The 25602-nt window shown below is 36.2% G+C and overlaps 5 protein-coding genes and 1 pseudogene across 5 annotated transcripts, besides 1 other annotated feature; 3 read left to right on the top strand and 3 right to left on the bottom strand.

Moving 5' to 3' along the window:
- Positions 1-2653: 2653 nt before the first annotated feature.
- Positions 2654-15152, top strand: PKNH_1021200 (SICAvar, type I; the record flags this gene model as incomplete). The annotated part of the gene is made up of 11 exons (XM_039114107.1): positions 2654-2857; positions 3212-4051; positions 5379-6008; positions 6207-6771; positions 8080-8189; positions 8651-9307; positions 9860-10552; positions 10870-11580; positions 12822-13499; positions 13849-14517; positions 14754-15152. The coding sequence occupies 11 exons, from the start codon at positions 2654-2656 to the stop codon at positions 15150-15152; spliced, it is 6156 nt and encodes a 2051-aa protein (XP_038969727.1).
- Positions 15153-16652: 1500 nt separating this feature from the next.
- Positions 16653-17540, bottom strand: PKNH_1021300 (SICAvar, type I (fragment); the record flags this gene model as incomplete). The annotated part of the gene is made up of 1 exon (XM_002259659.1): positions 16653-17540. A coding segment is annotated over one exon (888 nt), but the record flags the coding sequence as incomplete, so codon positions are not given.
- A 1016-nt stretch (positions 17541-18556) lies between these two features.
- PKNH_1021400 lies at positions 18557-20532 on the top strand (annotated as a pseudogene).
- Positions 18557-20532: a sequence feature (glutathione synthetase, putative, pseudogene).
- A 408-nt stretch (positions 20533-20940) lies between these two features.
- Positions 20941-21511, top strand: PKNH_1021500 (conserved protein, unknown function; the record flags this gene model as incomplete). The annotated part of the gene is made up of 2 exons (XM_002259660.1): positions 20941-21269; positions 21436-21511. 2 exons carry the CDS (start codon positions 20941-20943, stop codon positions 21509-21511), a joined length of 405 nt encoding a protein of 134 aa, XP_002259696.1.
- Positions 21512-21622: 111 nt separating this feature from the next.
- PKNH_1021600 (prefoldin subunit 6, putative) lies at positions 21623-22577 on the bottom strand (the record flags this gene model as incomplete). Its single annotated transcript, XM_002259661.1, has 5 exons — positions 21623-21670; positions 21855-21915; positions 22063-22187; positions 22304-22374; positions 22523-22577. 5 exons carry the CDS (start codon positions 22575-22577, stop codon positions 21623-21625), a joined length of 360 nt encoding a protein of 119 aa, XP_002259697.1.
- A 905-nt stretch (positions 22578-23482) lies between these two features.
- Positions 23483-25435, bottom strand: PKNH_1021700 (conserved Plasmodium protein, unknown function; the record flags this gene model as incomplete). Its single annotated transcript, XM_002259662.1, has 1 exon — positions 23483-25435. One exon carries the CDS (start codon positions 25433-25435, stop codon positions 23483-23485), a length of 1953 nt encoding a protein of 650 aa, XP_002259698.1.
- Positions 25436-25602: the final 167 nt, after the last annotated feature.

The raw sequence follows: 25602 nt of genomic DNA on the forward strand, positions 1-25602 counted from the left end.
TTTCTTCCTTGTTTTCTTCTTCTTCTCTTTTTTTCTTTTCTTTCTTTTTTTTTTCTTTTCTTCTTTTCCTTCCAGGCAGCTTCTTAATAAAAGGAAAGAAAAGAAGGAAGAAAGAAGGTTTGAAAAGAAGGGTGAAGTTTCTTCCCTAGGTTATTAGAATAATAATATATGGCCTGGTATTTTAGCCACCTTTGGGGGGGGAAGAAAAAAAATCTTTTCCTTTTTTTCTATAGGTGTTTTAAAGGGAAGGAAAAGAAAGAAAGAAGGTTTTTAAAGGAGGGGAAGGAAAAGAAGAAAGAAGGTTTCTTAAAGGGGGGAAGAAAAAGAAGGTTTTTTTTTTTTTATATAGGTTTTCAAAGGGGGAATAAAAAGAAGTTTTTTAAAAGGGGAAAAAAAAAGAAGGTTTCTTAAAGGAGGAAAAAGAAAGAAGGTTCTTAAAAGAGGAAGAAAAAGAAGATTTCTCAAAGGAGGAGAAAAGAAAGAAGATTTCTTAAGGGGGAATAGAAAGAAGGTTTCTTAAAGGAGGAAGAGAAAGAAGGTTTCTTAAGGGAAGAAAAAGAAGAAAGAAGGTTCTAAAAGGGAGGAAGAAAAAGAAGGTTTCTCAAAGGGGGAAAACAAACAGAGTTTTACAGTTAAGGAAAGAAGGTTCAGTTCCCTCGGTTATTAGAACAATAATATGGCCTGGTGTTTAATCACCTTAAGGGAAGAAAAAGAAGGTTTTCTAAGGGGGGAAGAAAAAGAAGGTTTCTTAAAGGGAGAAAAGGAAAAAGAAAGAAGGTTTTACAGGGAAGGAGAAGAAGAAAGAAGGTTTTCAGGGTTGAAAAAGAAGATTTAGAGGGGTAAAGGAAAAGGAAGGTTTTCAAAGGGGGAAGAGAAAGAAGGAAAGTTTAGAGGAGGGAAGAAAAAGAAGATTTAAAGGGGAAAGAAGAAAGAAGGTTTTCAAAGGGAAGAAAAAGAAGAAAGAAGGTTTTCAGAGAGGGGAAAAGGAAAGAAGGTTTTTAAAGGGAAGGAAAGAAGCTTTTAGAGGGAAGAAAAAGAAGGTTCTTTTTCCTCGGTTATTAGAACAATAGTGTGGCCTGGTGTTTAAGCACCTTAGGGGAAGAAAAAGAAGGTTTCTTAAAGGAAGGAAAAAGAAGAAGAAAGGTTTTCTAAGGGGGTAAAAAAAAAAGAAGGTTTCTTAAAGGGGGAAGAAGAAAGAAGGTTTCTTAAAAGGGGAAAAGATAAAAAAAGTTTTGAAAGGAGGAAAAAGAAAGAAGGTTTTCTAAGGGGAAGGAAAAGAAGAAAGAAGGTTTTTAAAGGGAAGAAAAAGAAGGTTCAGTTCCCTCGGTTTTTTAGAACAATAATATATGGCCTGTTGTTTTAGCCACCTTTAGGGGGAAGAAAAAGAATCTTTTCTTTCTTTTACGTGTTTTAAAGGGGGGGAAACAAACAGGGTTTTACAGGTAAGGGAAGAAGGCTTTTAAAGGAGGAAAAGAAAGAAGATTTCTCGAAAGAAGGAAAGAAGGTTGCTTAGAGGGGGAAGAAAAAGAAGGTTTAAAGGGAAGAAAAAGAAGGTTACTTAGAGGGGGAAGAAAAAGAAGGTTACTTAGAGGGGGAAGAAAAAGAAGGTTAAAATTTTGTTTAAGGGAAGAAAAAGAAGGTTAAAATTTTGTTTAAGGGAAGAAAAAGAAGGTTAAAATTTTGTTTAAGGAAAGAAAAAGAAGATTTATAGGTCGAAAGGGAAGAAAAAGAAGAAGGTTTTCAAAGGGAAAGAAAATAAGAAAAAAGTTTTTCAGAGTGAAGAGAAAGAAGGTTTCTTAAAGGGAGAAAAGAAGAAAGAAGGTTTCTTAAAGGGGGAAAAGAAGAAAGAAGGTTCAGTTCCCTCGGTTATTAGAACAACAATATATTGCCTGGTGTTTAGCCACCCTAAGGGGAGAAAAAGGAGCTTTCTTAAAGGAGGAAAAAAAAGAAGGTTTTCTAGGGGGGAAGAAAAAGAGGAAAGAAGGTTTCTTAGGGGGGAAGAAATAGAAGGTTTCTTAAAGGAGGAAGGAAAAAAGAAGGTTTCTTAAGGGGAAAAAGAAAAGAAGATTCTTTCCTAGGTTATTAGAACAATAGTGTGGCCTGGTGTTTAATGACCTTAGGGGAAGAAAAAGAAGGTTTTTAAAGGGAAGGAAAGAAGGTTTTAAACGAAATAAAAGAAGGTTCATTAGAGGGAGGAAAGAAGAAAGAAGGTTTCTTAAAGGAGGAAGAAGAAGAAGATTTATAGGTCTAAAGGGAAGGAGAGGAAAAAGAAGGTTAAATTTTTGTTTAAGGGAAGGAAAAGAAGGTTTCCTAAGGGGGAAGAAAAAGAAGGTTCCTTAAAGGAGGATAAGAAGAAAGAAGCTTTTCAAAGGGGGGGAAGGAAAAAAGAAGGTTTCTTAAGGGAGAAAGAAAAAGAAGATTTTCAGAGGGGGGAAGAAAAAGAAGGTTCATTAGAGGGAGGAAGAGGAAGAAGGTTTTCTTTTTCCTCGTTTTTTTTTAGAACAACAATAACATATGGCCTGTACTTTACATCTTTTTAAGGGAGAAGGAAGGTGAAAAAAAGAAAAAAAAAAATTTTCTTTTTTTCTTTTTTTTTTCCTTAATTTTTTATAATATATATAAATTTTTTTTTTTAAATGAACGAACAGCAATCATGGCGGCAGGAGCAGCAGGAGCAACGTCGCCGAATTCATGCCCCGCCGAAGGTGACCCAGAAAGAACAAAAAGTGAGCAGAAGGGAAAGGAACTGAGAGACAGATGGAAGGAAGAATTAGGAAAATTAAGGAAACAATGGCAACTGTCGCATACGTCCACGCAAGGTGGTACTGTACCATCTGTCCCAGAAGGGTTCATTCCGGTAAGTAATGTTATTATTATTATTTGTCGTTATCATTATTATTATTATTGTTATATTTTTTTTTTTTAAATGGGCGAAAGAAATATATAAAGATATATTAGGGAAGGAGAAAAAAAAAAAAAATGAAGGAAGTTCTTCGATTCTCCCCCACATATAGATATATATGTATGTGTATTTTCTGTAGAATTTTTAACGAAATATGCATATACACATATATATATATGTATGTATATACATATATATACATGTACATGTGTAAGTGTATGTATGTATGTGTGTGTTTCTAGTAATTTATTTTATTTTTTTCTTTTTTGTCGTTTTATTTTTGAATTTTTTTTTTTTTTTTTTTTGTAGGATGGTCTGAAGATCAAAGTAAAGACAATGCTGGATACACTGAAGCCCTACTTGGATGGGACGAACAGCGGCGGAACTGTCGCAAGGGCATGTGAAAACATGAATGATCCAAGGGGGAACCGCGTGCAGAAAACAAGGGAAATGAAAAATGTATGCAAAACATTAGTGCAAGTAGTTAATTGGATGGGGAATTTGGAGAAGGAGGGGAAGAAGAAGACGAATGGTAGCACGCCGGAGGAGGACTGGCAGAAATACTTAAGGTGTGTAATAGGATATGAATTTCTGTTAAGAGTACTTTTACCAAAGTATAAAGTGGAAGACTTTATGAAAGTTATCTCTGATACAATGGAAAAAGGGGGAAGTGATGGTAAAGTGTCCAGTGGGAATGCCATATGTCCTTGGGTCAAAATTGAAGATATTGGAGATAAGGAAGGCTCCATTGGGTCTCAGGTACAGGAGTGGTTAAATGAAGCAAAGGAACAGACAAGTAGTGGTTATATTACGGGATTCAATACTATAGTAGCATGGTCTAGGCCAGATAAGGGGCAGGAGGAACAGGAAATGGCTAGGCGGAAATCCAAACCTCCTTGCCAAAGTGATAGTATTATGGATTTAATGAAAGCTGGACTGTCACATCAATTAAACGTATTAGTCGATCCATTAGCAAAGGCTAATGATTGTATCGAGAAAGCGCAGACTGACAACAGCGGTAGTGCTCTATGCAATCGCTTAAAATGTATTGAAGACTACTTGAAATCACAGAATAAGACAACACCACCAACAACACCACCACCACCATCACCAGGATCACAACCACAAGCAGGACAACCCTCACCAACGGTAAGTGAGAAGGGGGAAGGTTACTGAAGGAAGTAAAGAAGGAAATAAGGAAAAGGGGAAGGAAAGAGGAGGGGGAAGGAAGACGACATGAACATATACATACACACATATATATGTATACATATATGTGTACACATATATAGACGTATACATATACGTATATGTACATACATATGTATGTACGCATGTATATACACATATAGTCATATGTATATGTACATATATGTAGACGTATGTATACATATATACATATGGAAGGATGTACATATACATATATATATACATATACATATATACACATACGTATAGAGAGATACGTACATATGCGGACGCATATGTGTATATACATATATATATACATATATACATATATATATACATATACATATACATATATATATATACATATACATATACATATACGTATGTACGTATGTACATATATATATGTATGTACTTGTATACATATACGTACATGTATATGCATGTACGTATATACATATACTCATATGTATATACATATACATAAATGTATAGATGTACATGTATATACGTATGTCTGTATGTACATATACATACAGACATGCATACATATGCGTACGCATATACGTATGTACGAATGTACTTATACATATACATATACATATACATCTATATGTATACACATATATGTATATATACGTAGATATACAGATGTATACATATGTATGTAGACATATATGTATACACATATGTGTACACATATATACATATACATAGATGTACAGATGCATGTACATGTGTATACATACATATACACAGATGTACATATGTATATACATATGTACGTATGTACATATATACATAGATGTACAGATGTATGTACGTATGTACATACATACACATAGATGTACAGATATATACATATGTACATATGTACGTATGTACATATGTATGTAGACATATATGTACTTGTACACATATACGTATTTGTATATACATACATATATACATATATGTACATACATATATGTGTATGTACATACGTATGTAGACATACATGTATAGATGTGCACATACATACATACGTATGTAGACACACATGTATATATATGTATACACATATATATGTACATACACAAATGTATATATGTATACATACATACACATATATACATATACATAGATGTACAGATGTATGTACGTATGTACATATATACATATACATATACGTATGTACGAATGTACACATACATATACATGTATACATGTATATGTATATGTATACGTATGTATATATATATATATATATATATATATATGTATATACTATCACCATCTTATACAGGACGAATTCTGGGGGGAGACTGGCGATGTATACAAATTATGGAATGAATTAACAAAGAAAATGAAGGGGAATGGCACAAATGGGCCAGCGGAATGTAATAATCTGACAACTAATTCTGAAAAGATGGCATGCAAGTATTTGCATGCTGGCTTAAAACAACTCTACGATCCGACGCCGCCGCCGCTGCCGTCGTCGCCAGACGACGGCATCTTATCTACGAAACACCCATCGTTTAGACAAACGATGGGTTGTTTTTTACTTCACGCCTATGCAAAACATATGCAAAAGGAGTCAGTTTGTAATATTGAAAAGGGGATAGAGAAGGCATTTAGCACTGCTGGCAATGGCAAGACTGGCACTGCTTGCAGTGGCAGTGGTAACACTTGCATTCCATGCAAATGGGAACTGAACAAATATGACAGTTGCACAATTGACACAAATGGCCAAGGCCAAACAGAGCATGCAGGGGCGAAAGTGGAAAAGTTAGTCAAGGAAGACGACCCCGAAATAAAAAAAATGGCAATAGAACTAAATAAAAAAGAGGGTCTATGTAGACGCTTCCAATGTATATCCGAAAAATGGCTGAAGAAGGGTAGAAGCAACAGCGAACCCCTGACATCAACCGACTGGGTAAGGAAATAACGATATATATATATATATATATATATATATATATATGTACATATGTATGCGAATATATATGTACATACGCATACGTATGCATACATGTACGTATGTATATATACGCATGTATGTATGTATACGTACGTATGTATACATGTATGTGTATACATATATATATATATATATATATGTATATACTTATAGGATAGGGTACGGAGTAGAGGCACAAGTCAGGTCGAGGACCTGAGCAGGGCGCTCGGGGACGCCACTTCTAGAGAGAACAGAAAAAAGTATGAGCAGTACTGTCAGGGCATTCCTACAGGGCCAGGTGGCAGGGATGCTGATAAGGATGCTTGCATTCTTATAGCCGCAGGATTAAAAAGTCTCTACGACATCAAGGAAGACACTGCCAAGGGCATCGATGCCGTTACGGCATCGTTCCGAAGAACGATGCAATGTGTTTTATTAAATGCTTTTGCTGATAAGTTAGAAAAACTTCCATGTAAAGAGGAAAGGAGTGTAACGGAGGGGATTAATGCTGCTTTTGGGAAGAGTGGTACTATTAAGGATGCAAGTAGCGATTGCAAGGGTGATAAATGTTTTAAGTGTGAGAGGTTCAAAACTTATAAGAGTTGCACAATAAAAGAGAATAACACTGTCGATTCGAAGGGAGAGAAGTTACATGAGGAAATTGACCCCAAGTTGGCAGATAATGGTTTGACTAATAATACTAGTTCCTTATTGACGTCTTCTCTTATCAAGACCATATGTAAGTAAAAATAACACCACCAACTCTACAGAACATTGGTACTAATGGTTGTGTTGGTACCAACACAACATACTAACACAACCAACACAACCAACACAACCAACATTACTAACACAACCAACACAACCAACATACTAACATAACCAACCTACTAACATAACCAACATACTAACATAACCAACACATACTAACACAGAACCAACATACTAACACAACCAACATACAACAACAACACAACAACAACACAACCAACACAACCAACACAACCAACACAACCAACACAACCAACACAACCAACACAACCAACATAACCAACATAACCAACATAACCAACATAACCAACATAACCAACATAACCAACATAACCAACCTACTAACACAACACAACATACTAACATAACCAACATACTAACACAAAACCAACATAACCAACACAACACAACATACTAACACAAACCAACATACTAACATAACCAACATACTAACACAACCAACATACTAACACAACACAACATACTAACACAACAACAACACAACACAACATACTAACACAACCAACATACTAACATAACCAATGTACTAACATACTAACACAACCAACACAACAACAACACAACCAACACAACCAAAATACTAACACAACTAACATACTGACATAACCAACATACTAACATAACCAACATAACGAACACAACCACAACATACTAACACAACACAACATACTAACATAACCAACACAACCACAACACAACCACAACACAACTACAACACTACTATAACAACAAAAATACAACAACAAAAATACAACAACAAAAATACAACAACAAAAATACAACAACAAAAATACAAAAGCAAACAAACAAAAATACAACAACAATAATACAAAAACAAACAAACAAAAATACAACAACAATAATACAAAAACAAACAAACAAAAACAACAACAACAACAAAAACAAACGAACAGAAAGAACAAACAAAGACAAAAATACAAAAACAAAAATACAAAAACAAAAACAGAAACAATTTGTTCTATATATATATATATATATATATATATATATATATATATATTTATGTATAGACGTATATATGTATATGCATATATGTACGTATATGTATATGTGTACATGCATATATATGTATAAATATATATGTGTATATGTATGTATACATATATATGTATATATATGTATATACATGTATATATGTATTTATATATATATGTATATATGTATGTATGTATGTATGTATGTATGTATGTATATGTGTATATGTCTATGTGTCTATGTCTGTGTCTGATTATAGGTAAACCATGTACTGGGGACAAGAGCAAGAAATTCTGTGATCAGTTGACGTGTGTAGCAGAAAAATGGGACAAAAGGAAGAACGGAAAATCAAACGGAACTCCATCTTGGGTAAGAAATATGTTGTCGTGGTCGTGGTCATGGTCTGTTGTGCTGTGCTGATGTTGGAATAGAAACCATAACATCCACAACATCAACAACATCCATATCAACATCCATAACAACATCCATAACAACATCCATAACAACATCCATAACAACATCCATAACATCCATAACAACATCAACAACATCGACAACATATATACACATATATGCACATATTTATATATGTCCATGTATATATGTATATATGTGTATATATGTGTATATATGTATATATGTATATATGTATATATGTGTATATATGTATATATGTATATATGTGTATATATGTATATATGTATATATGTGTATATATGTATATATGTATATATATATATATTTATATATGTATATATGTATATATGTGTATATATGTATATATGTATATATATATATATATATATATATAACTCCTGTTTTATGTTTAGGAAAACATGGAGGGTGACTTTGGAACAGAGTTAAAAGCACTGCTGGATGGAATGAAGAAACCTGATAATCAAAACGCAGTTGCAAAAAACTACTGCAACGCAGACAAAGATGGCAAGACTTGGGAAGACGGCGCCGCAGGCGTCGCTAACAAAATTGCATGCCAACTTGTTGCAGCAGGTTTAAAACATATTTCGAGCATTCAGTTCGACTACAACGCCAGTTCGAACCCAAACCCCTATGATAACCAGGAGTTTAAACAATTCGTTTCTTGTTTAATGTTAAAAGGCGTCGTACAAAAAATGAAGGAACAAAGCCCCATTTGTGACATACAACCAGGAATAGATGCCGCTTTTAAGGTGGCAAACGAAATTAAAGGGAAACATTGCATAAATAAGAAACCTTGCACTGTTTGCAAATGGACGGACGAAGAATATGACAAACTTAAAGAATGCCAAATTGGCAACAAAGACAATGACATAGTAAAACCTAAATTGGAAGCATTGCTCGACGAGAAGAAGACCGAAGTCGATAACACCCTCATGGACATAACTATAACAGCTGGAAATGCGTCTTCTTATTTATGTAGACGTTTACAATGTCTAGCATCTCAAGTACAAGCACTCGCTACGTCTAATGGACCATCCAAGAGCAATGTGGTAAGTAGAATTAAAAAAAAAAGAGAAAAGGAATAAAATGAAAAGGAGGGGCATGGAAAAAAAAGAAAAAGGGAAAAAGGGGGGAGGACACGGATTCCGGGTTTAGACGTAAGGTTGTATAGGTATTAGAATAAGGTTGATGGGGTGTTAGAATAAGGTTCTTGGGGTGATGGAATAAAGTTTCAGGGTATTGGAATAAGGTTTCAGGGTTCAGGAGTAAGTTTTCAGTGTTTAGGAGTAAGGTTTCAGAGGTTAGGAGTAAGTTTTCAGGGGTCAGCTTTAGCTGCTTCAGGGGGGGAGAGGAAAGACTCCTCGCAGACAGAGACCTGATACTACCTACTAACCGGATGGCAAGGGAAGACTAACCGGATACTACACAAACAAAAACGAAAATGAAAAAGAAAAAAAAAGAAAAAGAAAAAGAATGTATACTTATACATATACATGTATGTATATGTATGTATATACATATACATATGTATATGTATGCATATGCATTTATGCATATGCATATATATATATATATATATATATATATATTCCACTTTGCAGAATGACTTCTGGACGACAAGTGGCGAAGTCGGTACATTATGGAACCAATTGTCATTAGCAATGACCACAGAAGGCAAAAGAGATCAGAATGGATGTACTCAAATGGATGATGGCAGTGCCGGTGGCACTGCCACTGGCACCACTAGAACTGCCACTGACCCAGAAAGGAAGGCATGCAATTATTTGCATGCCGGGTTAACAGAACTGTACAAGAAGACGTCGTCGACTGCGGCGCCGTCGTCGTCAGGCAACGACGACAAAATCCTGGATAAGAACCCACTGTTGAGACAAACAGTGGGTTGTTTATTACTTCACGCTTATGCAAAGAAGATGAAAAGCGAAGCTAAATGTTTAGTGGAATCAGGAATAAAGAAGGCTTTCGAAAGTCATAGGAGAGGTCTAATTAGTAATTGCCATCGCAATGGCAAGGAACCTTGTGTTCTTTGCCATTGGAATGAAGAAGACTATGAAGGTTGCAAAATTAACACAACTAGCACCAACAAAGAGGATGCAAAAACCAAAGTTGAAGGCATTGTGACTGCGGAATCCGTACCTCAAGCTATGGAGGACATAAATAAAATGACCACTTTATGCGATTATATTAAATGTGCCGCACCTAATTGGTTCAAAAGCAAACTCTCCCCGACCACGAATGGAGGTGTTAGTAGTGGTACTACTCCCACCAAGACTTGGGTAAGTACTACTATATAAATATATATACGCATATATACATATACATATATAAACACATGTATACACACATATACACATATATACATATATACATATATATATGTATACATATATGTGCATGTATGTATACATATACATGTATATGTATATGCATATAGACACATATATATATACTCACACATGTATACGTATGTACGTATGTACATATGTATGTATATGTAAGTATGTATACATATGTATGTATATACATATGTATATATGCATATGCATTTATGCATATGCATATATATATATATATATCCTTTTTTTTCTTACAGTGTGACTTCTGGGAGAAGGAAGGTGTTAAACCAACATTGCAATCAATGTTCCAACACATGGAGTCTGAAGGAAAGGACACATCAAAAAACAGCAGTAATGTTGTATGTCAACAGTTTGGTGATGGTAATGAACATAGTGTTGAAAGAAAAGCTTGCAATCATATCACAGCAGGGTTACAACACATTAAAGGCATTACAGGGGATCCTAATGGTGCTATCCAAATAAATAATGCGCAGGCTCATGATAAGTTTTTTAAACAATCTATGATGTGCGCAGCACTTAATCTTTACGCAACTAAAATAAGAGATGCATCTGAGGCAAAATGTCCCATTGATGAAAACACCATACAAAGGATGTTTGAAAAATGGAATGATGAAAATAAAAATTCGTGTCCGACCTCTGGTAGTGGTGGTAGTAATAATGTTTGTTTTGAATGTAAGAGGGAAGCGAATTTTAGTTCTTGCAACCTCCTCGTTGATAAAGACCTCATTGCAAAACCACAATCTGGTGCAAGTGCAAATTGCAATGACAACGACAAAAAAGACGTCCCCAAAAAAATGGACGAACTACTCAAACAAGAATCCAAAATGCAAACAACATTAGAGAAAATAAATAAAATGGACACCTTCTGTTCTGAACTCCAATGTGCAGCAAAACAATACCACAAAAATAAGCAGAATGGTGTGCAGCCCAAACCGCCCCTATCATGGGTAAGTATTGTGCATCGCTTTGGACATAGAAATAAAATATATACTTATACATATATGTATATATGTATATATGTATATATATATATGTAGATATGTATATATATGTATATATATGTACATATGTGTATATATGTATATATATATATATGTATGTATAATGGAAATTTATGAAAAGAAAGAAAGTGAAATAAAAAGAACAAAATAGAGAAAGGGAATTCAGATTCCGGATTTAGAATGAGGTTGTAGGGTTGTTCGCATGACGGTTGTTGGGGTGTTAAAATAAGGTGGTAGGGGTGTTAGAATAAGGCTTTAGGGGTATAGGAATAAGGTTTTAGGGGTATTAGAATAACGTTGTAGTGATGTTAGAATAAGGTTGTAGGGGTGTTATAATAAGTTTGCAGGGTTATTAGAATGAAGGTTGTAAGGGTATTAGATTAAGGTCTTAGGGGTATTAGAATAAGGTTTTAGGGATGTAGAATAAAATTTGAGGGTATAAGAGTGAGGTTTTAGGGGTATTGGAATAAGGTTCCGGGATTAGCTTTAGCTACTTTAGGGGGGGAGAGGAAAAACTCCTCGTAGACAGAGACCGGATGGCACGGAAACCGGATACTACACTACCAACACAACCACAACACAACATACTAACATAACCAACATACTAACACAAAACCAACATAACCAACACAACACAACATACTAACACAAACCAACATACTAACATAACCAACATACTAACACAACACAACATACTAACACAACACAACATACAACCAACATACTAACATAACCAACAGTACCACAACCACAACACAACAACAACACAACAACAACACAACAACAACACAACAACAACACAACCAACAAACTAACACAACCAACATACTAACACAAACCAAACATACTAACATAACCAACATACTAACACAACTAACATACTAACATAACCAACATACTGACACAACCAACATACTAACACAACCAACATACTAACGCAGCACAACATACTAACACAACACAACATACTAATACAACTAACCTACTACAAACATAGAGAGAAAAAAAAAAAAAAAAAAAAAAAGAAAGGACATATATATACACATATATGTACATATGTATATGTATATATGTATATATGTATAGATGTATATGTATATATATATGTATACACATATGTGTATACATATGTGTATACATATACATATATATTTTTTTTTCTCTTTCTTTTCTTCTTTTATTATCAGAATGACATAAGCAAAGTCGTTGAAGAGGAATTAAAGAAGCTTCTAGAAAAAATTACGAATGAAGGGAATTGGAAGAAAGTTGCCACATACTGCAAGGAAGACATCGGTTCTTCGTGGTCAGGCGACACACCAGGAGAAAAAAAAGCAAAGCAAAAAGCTTGTAAGCTTTTTGCTTCAGGTTTAAAACACATTTCTGATATTAATAACGACAAGACCAAGGAAGATGGACCACTTAAAAAAACTATGATGTGCGCAGCACTTAATCTTTATGCTGATCAATTAATTTCAAAATCAACAAAACAATGTCCTTTAGATGATAAGAAATTGGGAGAAGCAGTAGATCACGCTTTTCAACAATATAATGCCACTATGCAGAATGGAACACCTCCTTCATGTCCATCTGGTAGTACAAATTCTTGTTTTATTTGCAACAGAGGAAAAGATTTTCACAATTGCCGAATTGGCAACAATCCCAATGACAAAGTAGGGGATAGAATGACCAAACTCATCACAGACAACGACAAAATCAACACCACCAACAACACCACCCCTAATATGGAACAAACACTTGACAAAATAAACAGTAAAGACACTTTTTGTACTCAAGTCCAATGTGCAATCAAACAACACTACAGAACAAAAAATGGACAGTCAGGTGTAACGACCACACCTAAGTGGGTAAGTGGGAACCAACATCAATAACAACTACATATATATATATGTATATATATTTATTGTTATATATATATATATATATATATATATATATATATATATATATGTATATGTATATACGTATATGTATATATATGTATATATGTATATATATGTATATATGTATTTGTATTTATACATGTATACTTACGTATATGTATATGTATATGTATATATGTATATATATGTATATGTATATATATATATAACTATAAATATATATACATATATATATATATATGTATACACATATGTGTATACATATACATATATTTTTTTTTTTCTCCTCTTTCCTCTCTTCTTTAATGATCAGAACAACATCGAAGGTGACGCCAAAGGCGTATTAGCGCAACTTTTAAGTTATATGACAGAATCGAATAATCAGAGGGACGCTGCCGAATACTGCAATGACGACAACAAATGGAGTAAATTTGGCCATAAAGGAAAACATACAAATAAAGCAGCTTGTTTGCTTTTTGCTGCAGGATTAAAGAACATTTATGTCCGCGGTAAGGGCTCTCCTAAGGTCAATGTTAAGGACCCATCGTTTGAACAAACGATGGGTTGTTTATTTCTTAAAGAATATGCAAAACAATTGCAAACAATGGCAAATGAGAAGAAAAAAGGACATAGTTGGGTACATCCTCTTTGTGAAATAGATAAGGGCATAGATCATGCATTCAAACAAAGTAAAGACATTATGAAGAGTGTATTAGATGAATGCAAGAATGGTACTAATGGTATTTCTTGTTTTGAATGCGAATGGGCCAAGGACGATTATGATGATTGCAAAATTGGCACTGACAGTGTAAAGACCAAAGTGGAATCAGTGTTCAAAGACGACCAATCGAAACAAACCCAAATGAAAGAAACATTAGAGAATACAGTCTGTCCCATCCTTCTTACGGATCTCCTTACCCCTTTTCTTCCTTTGGCTCCTGTCTCTATTGGTCTTTCTGCTATGGCTTATTACCTTTGGAAGGTAAGATAAAAATAAATAAATAAAAAATAAAATATTTTTTCAATGGTTAAAAGGAAAAAAAAAATTTTTAAATGGTTAAAAGGAATAAAAAAAAAAAAAAAGAAAAAAAATTTTTTTTAATGCTTAAAAGGAAAAAAAGGAATAAAATAAAATAAATGTGTAAAAAGAACATTTCACAATCTTCTTAGCAAAAATATCCTCTCATTTTTTTTTTTTTTTTTTTTTTTTTTTTGTAGTATTTTGGTCCTCTTGGTAAAGGAGGAGCACGTTTCAGAAGATCTCCTGCTGAAATACGCGGTCCATCGGTACAGGAACAAGTCCTCGATCATGTGGAAGAAGCTGGTCCACATGAATATCGATTAGTGAAGGAACGAAAACCTCGTTCTGCTCCAACGAGAACGAAACGTTCTGGTCCCGTGAATCGTCGCACGATTATTGAAATTCATTTTGAAGTGTTGGACGAATGTCAAAAAGGAGACACACAATTGAACCAGAAGGATTTTCTGGAACTTTTGGTTCAAGAATTCATGGGATCCGAATTTATGGAAGAAGAACAGGTTCCTAAGGAACTTGTTCCTATGGAAGGTGTTCCTATTGAAGAGGTTCCAAGTTTAGGTTCCGTGTTTATGGTTTAGGGTTCATGGTCTCAGTTCACAGTTTAGGGTTCACAGTTTAGGATTCACAGTTTAGGGTTCACAGTTTAGGGTTTAAGGTTTAGGGTTCACAGTTTAGGGTTCACAATTTAAGGTTCACAGTTTAGGGTTTACAGTTTAGGGTTCATGGTCTCAGGTTCACGGTTCAGGGTTTAGGTTCTAGGGTTGATGTTTTAGTTTTTATGGTTTTAGCGTTTAGGTTCAGGGTTTAGAGTTTACAGTTTAGGGTTTATTGTTTAAGATGAAGGATATTGTTTTCACACCCCTTTTTGTCCTTTTTTAATTATGTGATAAACACATATAATGAGTTAGGATATTCGTTTTACTTTTTATTTTTTTGAACTTCTTTTATTATTTTATTTTTTTTTTTTTTCCTTTTTATTTGTTCTTAAAAAAAAAAAAAAGAAAAAAAAGAAAGATTCTTTCTTGCACATTTATTTCTTATTTTGTTTGCAACTTTTTTTTTTTTTTTTTTGTTGGTGAAAGGACCCCATTTTGTTTATAGAAAAAAAAAAAAAAAAAAAACATTCTTCTTTTTTTTTTAGGAACATTATATATTTTTTTTTTTTTTTTTCCTTCTTATTTTTTATTGAAAAAAAAGAAAATTAACCTTCCACAAAATTATATAAATACCATGCCATATATTGTTGTTCTTACACCTTGAAACATGGAAACTTTGAGCCCGGAATCCTACTTCTAAAGCCCTTAACCTCCTCATCTTTTCCCCACACAACTTTTTTTTTTCTTTTCCTTTTTATTTTTTCTTAAAAAAAAAAAAAGAGAAGAAGAAAAAGAAGGATTCTTTCTTCCACATTTATTTCTTATTTTGTTTGTAACTTTTTTTTTTTTTAGTGAAGATAAAAAAAAATGTTTATTGAATTTTTTTTTTTTTTTTTATTTCTTTTTCGAGAGTTGCCCCCAATAGGTGTTATATCTTGTTCTCGTAAAAAAAATGTATGGGAAATCCGCGCGCGGACTATAATACGGTTCCCGCGGAAAAGGTGCGGAGGAACGGTTTTCGAAGCATATATAATTGACCTTAGAGGAAGAAGATGAAAGAATAATAAAGATTATAAAAATTATTAGGACAAAAATTTTGTAACAAAAAAAAAAAAAAAAAAAAAAAAAGCACCTTGAATGTTCAGTAAAAGGAAGTTTCAAAAGAATAAGAATAAAAGTTAAGATTTTACCCAACAAATCAAAATAAAGGGGAAGAAAAAAAATTTTTTTTTCTCTCTTATATTGATTACACATGAGCGTAGATACTTTTAAACAATACAAAAAAAAAAAAAAAAAAAAAAAAAAAAAAAAAGGACGAAATGTTACATAAAGAAATTTACAAAATGATTAACACTGTAAACGTAAGAAGAAAAAAAGTAAGAGGTTATACAAATAACATAACAAATTGTGTATATGGTTTTATGTAGAAAAGTAGAATATATTATTCCACATTTTATTTCTATTTATAAGCCTCTATAAAGGTTATGCCAAGGTATTTTCTAATAAATGATCCACGTACATTTCCTTCTCATGTAGAGTCCTCTCCCTTTCACACTCTTCAAATACTAATGCCAAGATTAGCATCCACAATTTGGTGATTAGGAAATTTTTCTTATTGGAATTTTTATGCAGCTGTTGTCTCCGTGGTAAGTTGTTATATGCCGATGTAGTGCTTTCAGTACCTTCTCCTGTTTTATGTTCATTCTCCCCCTGTTGTTCTGACTCGTCTTGTTCCACTTCTTCCACATTTTCCAACAAATGCTTGAACCAATCTTGTTCGCTATTAACATCCATAAGGGCATGTTGCTTTGCAATCCACTTTCTCCAGGCATCTTTTTTCCGCCTTGCTGCGCATGAACTATCATTTTCCTCCTTTAATTCGTCCTTCTCAGCATCTTGCTGCTTCTGATGCTCCTTCCAGTCCACTCTTAAATTATGAAACCATGGTTGTGTTTTTACTTCTTCTAATACGCCTTTATTTCTTTCAATCCAATTAACCCAGTATGTAACCCAAGATGCGGACTGTGAAGGGGCCTCTTCCTTAGGAACCTCCTTCTTAGGAACCTCCTTCTTAGGACCATCTTCTAAAGGAACTTCTTCCAAAGGAACTTCCTCCTTAGAAGCACCTTTCTCAAGAATAAAGTCTTCTTCCCTAAACCCGGAGCTTGAATTTGCAATCTGTTCCTTAATAACATCTTCCTCAAGAATAAAGTCCTCTTCCCTGAAGCCGGAATCTGAACCTTCAACCTCATCGTCAAAAAAAAAGTCCTCCTCCTTAAACCCTAAATTTGAACTTTGAGAATCTTCCTGAAGGGTAAAGTCTCCCCCCCTAAACCTGGAACTCGAATTTTGAACCTGCTCCATAGCAACCTAATATACACGCTAAAACACTGAGGATGCGGTAGGATAAATTTGGTACTATGTAGAACACAGCTAACGCTGAAAAGAGGCAAGACGCATGGAAGTATCTACGGAGTTTACAGCTAAAAAAAAAAAAATAATAACCTTTTGTATGCAAAAAAAAAAAAAAAAAAAACAGAATACTGCTATCAGAAAGGATCAAGAAATGTCGTTTAAAGAAATATCTGCAATACGCAATTTGTAAGAGGTGTTTTTTTTTTTTTTCTTTTAGAATCTATTTTTATTTTTTAGCATAAATAAAGGGAAAGAATCTATTACTATTTTAATCTTTATTTCGTCCTTCTATGTACTCTTTACATTTAAAAAAAAAAAAAAAGAAAAAAAAAGAGAACCTATCATTCTTTTTTACGGTTCCTTTATTTTTTCCTTTTAAAAAAAAAAAAAAAGAACCTACCACCCCGGTATTTTTCTCCTTTCTTCTGAGATTTATTTGAGCTTAAAAAAAAAGAAAAAGAAATTTACTACCAATTAAATTTCTTTTACTTGTTCAGGGTTTTTATTTGCACTTAGAAAAAAAGAAGAACATACCACCATTCTACTTTCCTTTTTTTATTTTCTCCTAGGATTTATTTGCACCTTAAAAAAAAAAAAAAAAAATACTCGCCCCCATTTTCTACGCGCCTTTCCTTGTAGAATTTATTTGCACTTTAGAAAAAAAAAATATGAACCCCCCCACCATTCTATTATTCTCAATCTATCCTTTTTCTTAAGAATGAAAGAAGAACTAATCATTATTCTATTCCTTCTTTCATTCCACTTTTCGGATTTATTTGTACTTTAAAAAAAAAAAAAAAAAAAAAAAAAAAAAAGAAAAAAAGAAAAAGATAATGCTCAGAAAGTGCACATGAACATGTATCCATGATGATGTATATGAGTATGCCATCGCATAATTATGAAATCGTATAGCCATGTCAGTGGAAGAAATCACGAAGGGAAGCATTACCCAGAGCAGGAGCGTAGCCCCCATGGAGGGTGACCTAGAGAACAGGGTGAACCACTTCTATGAAGTGGTGAGGCGGGAAATCCTAAATTTCTTCACGGAGAAGAAAGACAATAACCAATACCTCAGTTATGCACGGATACAACTCCTCATACAAGATTTAATGGACTACCTAAATCATGGAGCATTCTATACCTTCACCAAAGCATGCCCAGGAGAGGGCAACACGATGTACTTCCAAGATCCCAAGCTTTTCTCATTTTCAGTGCTTCCACAGAAGCTAAATCGAAATATCTTACAGCTTTGCCAGAAGTGCACATTGCTTCACGCGGAATTGTTCGATAACATCGTTTGCGATATGCCTTTCTTATTAGGCCTCTTCGAAGGGATAAAAAATTATGACGAGTTCTGTGGAAGGCTCATTGGTATTTGCGAGAGAGTCTACTTAAGTAAGGAGAGGAGGGCCGAGGGCGAGACATAAAAAACGACATACGTTGCGTTATTGGTAGATCGGATTATATGTTGGATAGCAGACAAAACGCGCAAGACGAACGAAACGGTCAGGATGAACATGATGGAAAAAACGAAGAAAATGGACAGAGTCGTCAAGTGAAGCAAATAGAGTATAACACCATTTCGGTGGCATTTGGCAACTTGTCGACTGTGCTTTTCGAGGCACACAAGAATATGCTGAGGCATGTTTACCGAGAGTGTTTCTCCCTGGAAGGGAAATCGCAAGGACAACGTGAGGGAGCTGGAGGACAGTCGGTTATGGACGTGAGCGCCATCCTGGAGGAGAAATTTAAAAATAACTTCCTCGATGGGATAGTCACGTGCTTGAAGAAATGCCACGAAGCTTATCTAACCGAAACAAAACCATTGCAAGGACACAATAAAACAATCATCCTTTCCATCCTACATGATGATGATCTTAATCGTTTCGATAAATATAAAACCAAATATGAATTAAATAAAATGGATATAACTTTCAAGTTCCTAACTCTAAAGGAGTTAGAACTTCTTTATGAAAAAAAAAAAATTTTTTTAAATTATCCAGATGAAACGTTAGAAGAGACATTAAAAAGGGTGAAGGAGTGTCAAGACGATCTTCACAAAGGCGAGTATGCTCCAGGGAAACTCCTCCTAGATTTGAATACGGAAGAGTATCACCCATATGGTGAGGAGTTCTCGGATTATAAGCAACATGTGTTTGAAATCAGTGTGATATACTTTAGATCATTGTATTCACCAGACCATTTTAATGAAATAATTTGGCAAGTTAGGGAGTTATTCGAATTTAGTGATGCTGTAAAAATACCATCCTTACCATATCAGCTCGTAGGATCCAAACGAATTCAAATGATCCTCCTCGATGAGTCCATCCTAAAACGCTATCTTTCTGTAGACTTAAACAAGATGAAAAAATCAGACAAGCAAATAGATCACGACATGAAGCTCTTACAGAAAACATTCGCCCTGCAGGTGGATCCGTCGATGAGTCAAAATGAGCACATCGTTTCTCATGCCATTAAGGAGGAGCAGAATTATTTGCTTAAACCACAGAGGGAGGGAGGAAAGAACAATTTACACGATAGAGATATGCGGGAAAAACTTATGCTTTACTATAAACCGGAAGAACGGGATAAGCTTTCTTTTTATGTTCTCATGCAGAAGTTATTTCCTACTCCATTTATTGCAGTACATTGCAGGACGAAGCTCTGCCCAATTGGGGAGGGTGCTGATGATTCATCATCCCATACTAAGAAGGGAGAAGTGGGAGGAAATTTGTCGTGCGTTCAATGTGGAAGCAAATCTTATGCTGTTGAATTTTCTCCAGAACAATCTATATCGGAAATTAGTTTATTTCATAATTTTTTGTTTTGTAAAAATGTGAACGTGCTGAATGAACAGAAGGGATACCTCGTGCGGACGAAGAACTACAGGGAGAACGAGTGGGGTACCATGTGCGGCATCTCCTGCATGAAATCCTTCCTGGTGTGACCGGGTTAGCAGCAGTGATCGGTTACCCGCTGGCCGACGTGGCAGAATTACAAAAAAGGAGTGCAATCGCATGTATGTTTCGTTACTTTAATCTGTTAATTTTTTTTTTTTTTTTTTCTGCCCTATACAGCGCGTGCACAATAGCTAGGGGTAGTGTGGCGCGTCGCCAACTCGCCCGCTTATCCATTTACACTTTTGTGCTTATTTTATTTTTCATGTGACATTTTTTTGTGGATCCACTATATGACCGTTCGTTTGGCTTGGTCGCGCGCTCGACTGCCTTGTGGGGGGAGAAGATGAGAAAAGCGTAGCTGTTGTATACACTCCTCTTTTCTCATCTGCCATTTTCTTCTCTTCTACCCCGTTTTTTCGTTGCGCTTTTTCTTTCCTCCAGCGCAAGCCATCAAAATGCTTTCCGTGCTGAGGAACACCCTCCAAAACGCAAAACGTTTGCGTAACTTTAAATTGTTTTTACGAGAACAGGATCACTACTCCCTGGGGGAGAAACAAACGGCACTTGGGGCCACAACACTTAACTCCGATTATGGATCTCTCCATGTGAATGTATTTTTTAACGATGTCAGCATATTAGTGGAGGGTCTGCGTGCGGCGGAGAAGAGCAACACGCTACTGTTTAATAAAGTTCGAAATGATACACGGCACAGAAAACGGGCCTTCCAGAAAAGGGGCTACTGGAAGAAGATGCACTACTTCACGCGCAAGGCCAATATGATGAGGTGGGTCACGCACGACGCACCTTCCTACAGACGTGTGCGTGCGACTGTTCATGCGACTGTTCATGCGACTGTTCATGCGACTGTTCATGCGACTGCTCATATGACCGTTCATACAATTGTCCATGTAACTGTGTGTGTACACATGCGCCGCTTCACATTCCTGCAGCTTCGCCTTCAAGATGCAAAATATCGATTACGAAAAAATGAAGAAACTAAAAAGGGGGGAAGTCTATTCCACATAGGAAGCGAGGACCGGACAACTTTTGCAAGATATGCAACTCCATCCTATTTGTTTTTACCATCAGCATGTCTGCGTAATTTTTTTTTTTTTTTTTTTTTTTTTTTCCTTCATTTTATGACTGCGGGATGGCTACTTTTCTTTGGTTCGTGTGCACTTCGAGCTGCGAAATAAGATATCAGTGGAAAAAAAAAAAATAAAATAAAATAACGTTCATAAATACTCACAATGGTGTATACCACTCTAATGTGTAACGGAAAGGGGAGGCAGGCACTGGACATGGACCACATAGCATGAAGCACATCGCCGTGAAAAACATCCTGCGCACATGATCCATCCCATCTTACGTCGCTAAAGAGCTTCTTCAGTTTCTCCTCCGAGTTGGTGATGACCTTCTTCCTGCTTTCGCTGCAAGCGGGGGAGGTAGGCGACATTTGCTTGGCTTTTCTTATTTGCAATTCGCTTAGCAACTTGCTCCGCGCTCCGTGATCCACTCGTCATACATATATGGGTAGACATAACTCAGCCTGCGGACCTGCCGCCAACGGTGCTTACATTTCCCCCGTGATGTAGTGAATCCTCCTAGTGATGGTGTCGAAACATTTATTTTTTTCCTCGCGAACTAAAATCAGACCGACCATCTTGTGCAACACGGCATCGTCCTCCAAGTTTTTAACCTCCTGCGAGAAGGACGCATAGGGAAGGGATTTTCTCATGGGTATCTATTTGAGGGTAACAACGCCCATAACCTGCGTAACTACGTGGGCAGATTGGCAGAGGGACAGCCGTGTCCTACCTCCAGGAGAATTTCATTCTCCACCTTCTGCGTTATCAGTTCCTCCAGCTGGGCGTTCAGCTTCTCGCAGCCTTAAGACGGAGCAAAAAAGGGGGAATGAAAAGAAAAAGAAAAAAAAAATGGTAAAATATTGATAAATAATTAATAAAAGAATGGTAGAAGAACCCTTCGTTCTTTCGCTTCATCGTCAATGCAAACTTCGTCTCAATCCCAACGTACTTGTCTTCAAGGTGTTTATCTCCTTCACTATTTTTGTCACTTTATCTTGCGACATGGTGTGTATGTACTGTTGCTTTGCTTGTTGCGCGTGGGAAAGGGAAAAAGCGGTAATATACTACACGTGCTTTTTTTTTTTTTTTTTTTTTTTTATTATTTTATTTTATTTTTTTTTTGGTTAGGGAGGCTCTCTCCTTGGAAAGACGCTTCTTCACAGTGCAGAGCTGAGACTTTCTTTTAACCGACTGAGTTGCTCAATCTGATGTGCCTAATTAGGCATATACCCCGGCGAGGCACATGTGAAAGCTGCGGTGGACGGAAGAAAAAAAAAAGAATGAAAGAAAAAAGCTTGCCGATGCTTTGGTCAGTTGGGTAGTCCTAACAAAAGTGTTGGTCTCTACGCCGGTGGGTAGGAAAGGGGACTTTTTAAAAATTTCAAAAAAGGGGGAAAACATACCAAAATAGGGGGGGGAGTTGCAAAAAAGAAAGAGAATTTACCAAAGTGGGGAGAGGGGCCAAAAAGTTACACAAAATTGCAAAGAATGTAGCGCCTTTTTTTTTTTTTTTTTCCTTTTTTTTTTTCGCGGCTAAAAAAAAAAAAGCGGGACACACAAATAGGGGGAGCACAGAAAAAAAAAAAAAAAAAAAAAAAAAAAAAAAATGGCAAAAGCGTGGTGGCCATTTCTCCTTAAGTGCAAAATGAGCCACTTTAAAAAAAAGGCCATGTGCTGCAAATGGGGCGTTGCTAAAGAGTTACGCACGCCAACGGGGGACCGCAACTGGATCGTAGCATGAGGGGGCGATAGGGTGTGGTGATATGGTTTCACATATTTTCTCTCTACTGGGCGTGCAAGAAGTGATGACCATGGTTGGCTCTGCAAATGCCTGTTTTGGTTTCCACCCGGGGAGAGGCATACACTCTTCCTCTACCTTCACCGTAATCTTCGCTGGTTCCCTTCACCCTCACGCCCAGGGCCTACCCAGGCAGATGTCCACGTAGTAGGGAAAAACGAAGCACTCATTTGTGAGGACGAATTTTTTTTTTTTTTTTGTTTTGATCAAACCAATAATTGCGTTAATTTCCGCGTGAATTTGGGACGACACGTGCTGCTTCAAGTGCGTGCAATTCATGTAGTTAAAATTACTCAAGAGAAAGCGGAAGAAATGTAAATTTGTCCTTTTTAGTTGGGCGAGCATGTTGTGCAAATGTAGGTATGTGTAAACCACACAAAGCATGTGGGCATTTTGCACGGACAGAAGTTTCAGCGCCCTCGTGCCTTTGTTCACGTCGTGGGATTCTTCTGTTGAGGCTTCTACTGTACCATCCCACATTTGCAGGATGAGACTGTCAAACAAAGCACCGTAGTAAGTGATATCCCTTTGGCCATTTAAAACGAGAGAAAACAATAAACTTATTATCGTCTTGACTGTTATGTTATCCTCTTCAACAGAAAAAAAAATTTTTTTTTTTTTTTTTTTGGGAAAATATTTTTCAAGGAACAACTTATCCAGGAAAAAAGCATCTGCATCTTTATTCTCGTAAAAGAAATTCAATTTGGACAGGATAATATAAATTGTGGCAATGCTAAATTTGGTGTAATTGCTCAACCGTTTTTTTTCCTTTATTAAAAATGTTCGTACCAATTCGGAGCCATACACTTGATTGTTTTCATTTATATTACTTTCCTCATCCGTCACATATACTTCAAATCTTTTTGATGTGGGTATGGCAAGATAGTTACTCATTGCAGAGAGGAACATACAGACTTCCTTTTCCTTGTAAGTTGTGAATAGCTTCCTTTTTACTTCACACAGGAGGATGCCAAGCAGATGGTTGTTGCAGTAATTGTAGCAACTGAGCGTGTGCAAAAGGATCAACTCATATTTATTCTGCAGGTCGAATATGGAAGCGCGATCATCTGTTCGTGATGGGAAAAGAGCAGTGGTGGAAGGACCGCTCCTTCCTCGTGTATGTTGGTCTGGTTTGTAATCACATGGTGGATCCCCTTCGTGTTCGACCGAGTTGTCTGTATTGTTCCTCTTTTCGGTACATCCTCCCTTGATAGCATTTCCCAAATTGGAGGTTGCTTCTCCCCCTTGGCATGTCTCCAAAAGGCGCTGTGCAATGTGACCTATCAAGCCAGCCACTCTGCACTTCTCGTAACCATACCGATGCATGGAGTGAAGGATAATTATCATCTGACCCAAGGAGAAATTCTTGTACCTGTTCACAACGTAGAAATGGAAGATATCACTGGTTAGGCGGCGAGCTGCGCGGGCGTACTGGTCGGCGTGACGCTCGGCGTGATTTCCCTGAGGTATCACCTTATGTAGGCTATTCAAGATGATGCAAACGCTTTTCGAATTGAGGGAGAAAAACAAGGTGTTCTTTTCACCTTTGCTCAGGCGCTGTATTATCAGTTGGTTTATTTCTTTTTTCCGGATGGAACACTTGGCCGTTACATCTAACAACAAGGTGATGTCCTGTTCATTCATGAGGTGCACGTATCGTTGGAAGAATCCCACAAAGGTGGTGATCAGCTTGCGTAAGTGTCTTCTCTTCCCTTCCTCCTTCACATGGGTGAGGGTATTCACTAGCCCCTTAAGGATTAGGACGTAGCTTTGGCTGTTGTATATGTCTTCGCGGAACATTTCCTCAACGGAGTGACTTACGGTTACTGCTTCCAGGTACAGCCGCTCTCCGGGTGATAGCCCATCAGGTGGAAGCTCACTGAGCGTCGCTGCACCTTGAGCCATTTCTCCCTGTAGCTTTGCAGGGACCCCCTTTTTGCCTTGGCTTCTTCTGTAAAAGTCGTATGATAACATTCTAAGCGAATCCAATTTATCGCGTCTGCACGTTAATGTGCTGTACATTCTCCCCCTCCCCAGGAGTAACAACCGCCATGTTCTTATCATTTTGCTTTACTTAACTTTCACCCGTCCTTCCCACCTCTGTGGCTACATGCAACACTCAGTAGGTACGCACCCCTTTAAGATGGACCTACGACGTCGTTCTGGAGTCTCCATTTCCATCTACAAAAGCTGCTCATTAAAAAGGGGAAACTTCGTTGTTCCTCTCCCCC

Source organism: Plasmodium knowlesi, assembly GCF_000006355.2.
Source record: "Plasmodium knowlesi strain H genome assembly, chromosome: 10".
Lineage (NCBI taxonomy): Eukaryota > Apicomplexa > Aconoidasida > Haemosporida > Plasmodiidae > Plasmodium > Plasmodium knowlesi.